Source organism: Haliaeetus leucocephalus, unplaced genomic scaffold (assembly GCF_000737465.1).
Source record: "Haliaeetus leucocephalus isolate CR32 unplaced genomic scaffold, Haliaeetus_leucocephalus-4.0 Scaffold751, whole genome shotgun sequence".
Lineage (NCBI taxonomy): Eukaryota > Metazoa > Chordata > Aves > Accipitriformes > Accipitridae > Haliaeetus > Haliaeetus leucocephalus.
In genome coordinates, this window is record NW_010973187.1 from 5,354,106 (window position 1) to 5,357,583 (window position 3,478).

The following is a 3,478-nucleotide window of genomic DNA, read 5'->3' on the forward strand; positions in this document are numbered from 1 at the left end:
CCCGGCGGGGCGGAGAACCCCGCCGGGGCGGGCAGGTAGCCCTCGCAGCTGGCCGCGGTGCTGCTAACCCCCGCCCCGAGGCCTGCCGCTGGGCTCCCCTCACGGCCCCGGCCGCCGTGGGCTCTCCTCACGGCCCCTTCCCCTGCCGGGGCGCTGCCCCGCCGGGCCGCCGCCTCCGGGCACCGCCGCCTCCCGGCTCCCCGTGGCTCCCGGGGTGCCCTAGGCTTTGGGTGCCTTCCCCCTGCGGTGGATCCAGGCATCGGCGCTGGGGATCGGCGGGGCTTCCTGATGAGCGGACATGTCCCCGCTCAGGGAAGGACCACGGATGGTGGATGTAGCGTTTCATCGCTGGTTACGACCGAGCTTTTTCATGGCCATGTACCACCTTAAAAAAAATTCCCCACACATCATTCATATACATAGATACGCTATCTATTTATATCCATCTATATTATTTAGGATGCGAGGGGTGATGTGGCGCTAGAAGACGCATCCTGTTTGTCAGCTGGTTGTCTAAGGTCCGTGAAAAATTTAGCTGGAGAAAGAAACAATTGTTAAAAAAAAAGTCTCATTTAAACGTTGCCGAGTGCCAATGCTCAGCGCAGACACTCTTCCAAGTCATGCTGCAGACGCTACTTAGCACAGTGGTAAGTAGGTGCTGCTTGTCATCACCAGAAAGCTTAAACGTTTTAAGTAAGTAAGTAGCAATTACGGGTGCCATGTTTTTCATAAGGCTTTACTAAACGCTTCTCAGAAGTGAGATCCTTGGAACGCATGAAAACTGCATCACCGCCTGATTCGTAATCACCTCTCAACATTTGGCCAACGTTTTGGGGTTCCAGAAATATCTGTTAGAGACTTACTTTTATGCACCGAGCAAATTAACTGCTAAAAAGTCTAAGGTTGGGACTACTTGGGTGCTTGATAATTGATTTTACTGAACACTCAGGATTACTCAAATTGCCTTGAAATATACTTCATAAGGGCTTAGGCTAAGATAAGCAGTCAAAATTCGAGTTAGTAGTAGCAAGATACTGAAAGACCTGACTTCAAGAAAGTAAAGTGACAACAAAATACAGCAATCCCTATGATGCTTTTCACACAGATCTGGATCTCAAAGCCATTTTTAATTGAATTCATTTCCAAGTGGAACCCAATGCTCCCTGTGCATACATTTTCACATGGAGCTTGGATCACAAGTTGGATCTTCAAAGTGTTATAGACCAGGCAAATTAGCGAAACAAGTGATCCATGCATGCGTGGGTGATGTTGCTGCTCCATAGCAGGCAAGAGACTCCTCTGCTAATGCAGTTGTAGAATACCTTTGAGCAACATCTTGCGGCTTCATTTATCTCTGCAGGAAAAGCCTACAGCTAGCCATTACGAAGTACTTTTTTGAAGTGAAATTCACTGATGTTTAGCACTGTCCAGCCTGAGGAACATCTTCAAGGTCAAGCTAAGTCCTCTGGGGGCAGACCACGAGTGCTCCCTGGGCTGCAGAAGATTGCTCCACCAGCAGGGTGTAAGAATTGCTGCAGTGGTCTGGGGGTCCTAACAGCCTAGCCAGCACACCCACGCTTCATGCCATGCCCCAGTGCTGGCATACCCTGACCACAGCTGCCTTTACAAAGCACTGCTGGTGTAGCATGTAGCCACATACATTACAATGGCCAAGAATCAAGTGCAGCAGGAGAGCTGACATCTGTACATTACGGAGAGGTGCATACCTTAGTCATTCTAGAGGGTGGTTTAGCTAGAAATGCCACATTGGCTCATTTACAAATTTAGGAGCTCAAAAGCCCTCTCACAGCACTGAGAGGGCTGATCTGTTTGTGACCGGATTGAGAAATACCTAAGCTCTGAGGAAACCTCCAGGAAGGGAAGTATCGGTAATTGGTGCCTTCCAGGCACTAGGTGTTCTGTAAGCATAGAAGATTCTATTTCCTGGAGTCTTCCAGGACTAAAAGGATTGTCATCTCTGAGGTTTTCTCTTAGCCAGACAAGGCACTCTATTATTCTAGGAATTTACCATCAGCATGGCATCTTTCGCCAACTAATCAAGGACTTTCCTAGCTTGCCAGAGCCTCCCAGACATGAAAGGAGATTGCTTCTCATCCTGCAGCCTCAGGAGCCAGTCTTCTATGTTTGTATGCAAAATTGGGATGATTTGATAAAGAAATTCCTAAGTGGTGGCACCCTAAAGAACGATTATTTTTAAAAAATTTCAAAACAGCCCAAAACATTTGTGTCTAGTGAGACTTGAGTTTTGGTGTATCTCAAAGGATAGCAGTGGACTTTGTAGTTGAAGTTGGTGTCATCTGGTTTCCTTAGGTACTTTCTGTTCCAAGGAGCTTGCACTGACATTTAAATTGCTTTTAAATCCTCGTAAGGAGGACAGCTGTCCCAAAATGTGTTATGTCTAGCAGAGCGAACAGTTAGGTAATGAGAGTACCAGTTCACACCTCTCCAATGAGTTTTATTAGTTGCTACTAATTTTTATGTGTCATTCTAGTTCAGCTGTGAACATCATCTTGAAATGAAAGAGAATATAAAACCTTCAAAAAACCTTCTGTACTTAAAAGGGATTGGGCAGAACAGTCCCCTCAAAATTACTAAGAAAACAACGTAAAGACTTGTGTTGCCTCCTTTCCTCCTAGCCAACAGATACACTCTTCATAATATACAGCTTACCACCTTTGCATGTCAACCTGTCCCTTCACCTAGTTCGAGGCTGTGAAAAATTAGGAGACTACAGCGAGCAGCTGAGAAATAGCAAGCACTGTGTCTCCTATTTGACAATTTCAGACAGCATACTTCAGACAGTGGCTGGGCCTGCTTCTGTCAGAGATTGGAGAATGAGATCTTTTCTGATCATGTAGAGGACAATGAACAGAGTGCAGAAGGAAGGAGCAACAGACTTTCAAGCCTCATCTTTATCAGGGTAAATGCAAATCTAGTAAATTTAGTAAACTTGAGTTAACAAAGTCCATCCAACAGCCAACTACAAACCTTTTTTCTGCCAGCTTTCAACTTTTTGCCTGATAGGAACATCCTTCTCCAGTTCTTCCAAAGACATTCTCTCAAACAACCATCTTCTGATTAACACTTGCTAAGCTCTGCAATGCAATACATGCCATACAGAGGGGACAGAAGTGTGCACTTAATGTAGTAAGACTGGGTAAAGCCTTTTCTCTCAAGTGGAAAGTAACTTTAGCAAGCACACTAGTGGAATACAGGCTTTTAACACCACCACCCCCACTTAGTTACCTTCTTGGAGGCAAGAGGGACTATAGTTATTATCTGCTTGGACGACCTGCACAGCTTGCCCAGAAAGAAGAGCAACCCTGATCTCTTCATCTGTGGTAGTCTCTCTCCTAAATTGGCAACCTAGCAACTATTGCAGTATAGTAGGAAAAGACTGACGTCTAGGTGTTGGAGATGTTACTCTGTATTTCCTGTGTTTTAAAGATTTTTGGGT

General features: G+C 45.9%; 1 protein-coding gene across 1 annotated transcript in view; it reads right to left on the reverse strand.

Moving 5' to 3' along the window:
- Nucleotides 1-346, reverse strand: part of PRKAR2B (protein kinase, cAMP-dependent, regulatory, type II, beta) — a 98,013-nt gene extending 97,667 nt beyond the window's left edge. The window contains exon 1 of the mRNA XM_010581091.1: nt 132-346. Within this exon, the coding sequence (XP_010579393.1) occupies nt 132-346 (215 nt within the window). The remainder of the gene's footprint in view (nt 1-131) is intronic.
- Nucleotides 347-3,478: the final 3,132 nt, after the last annotated feature.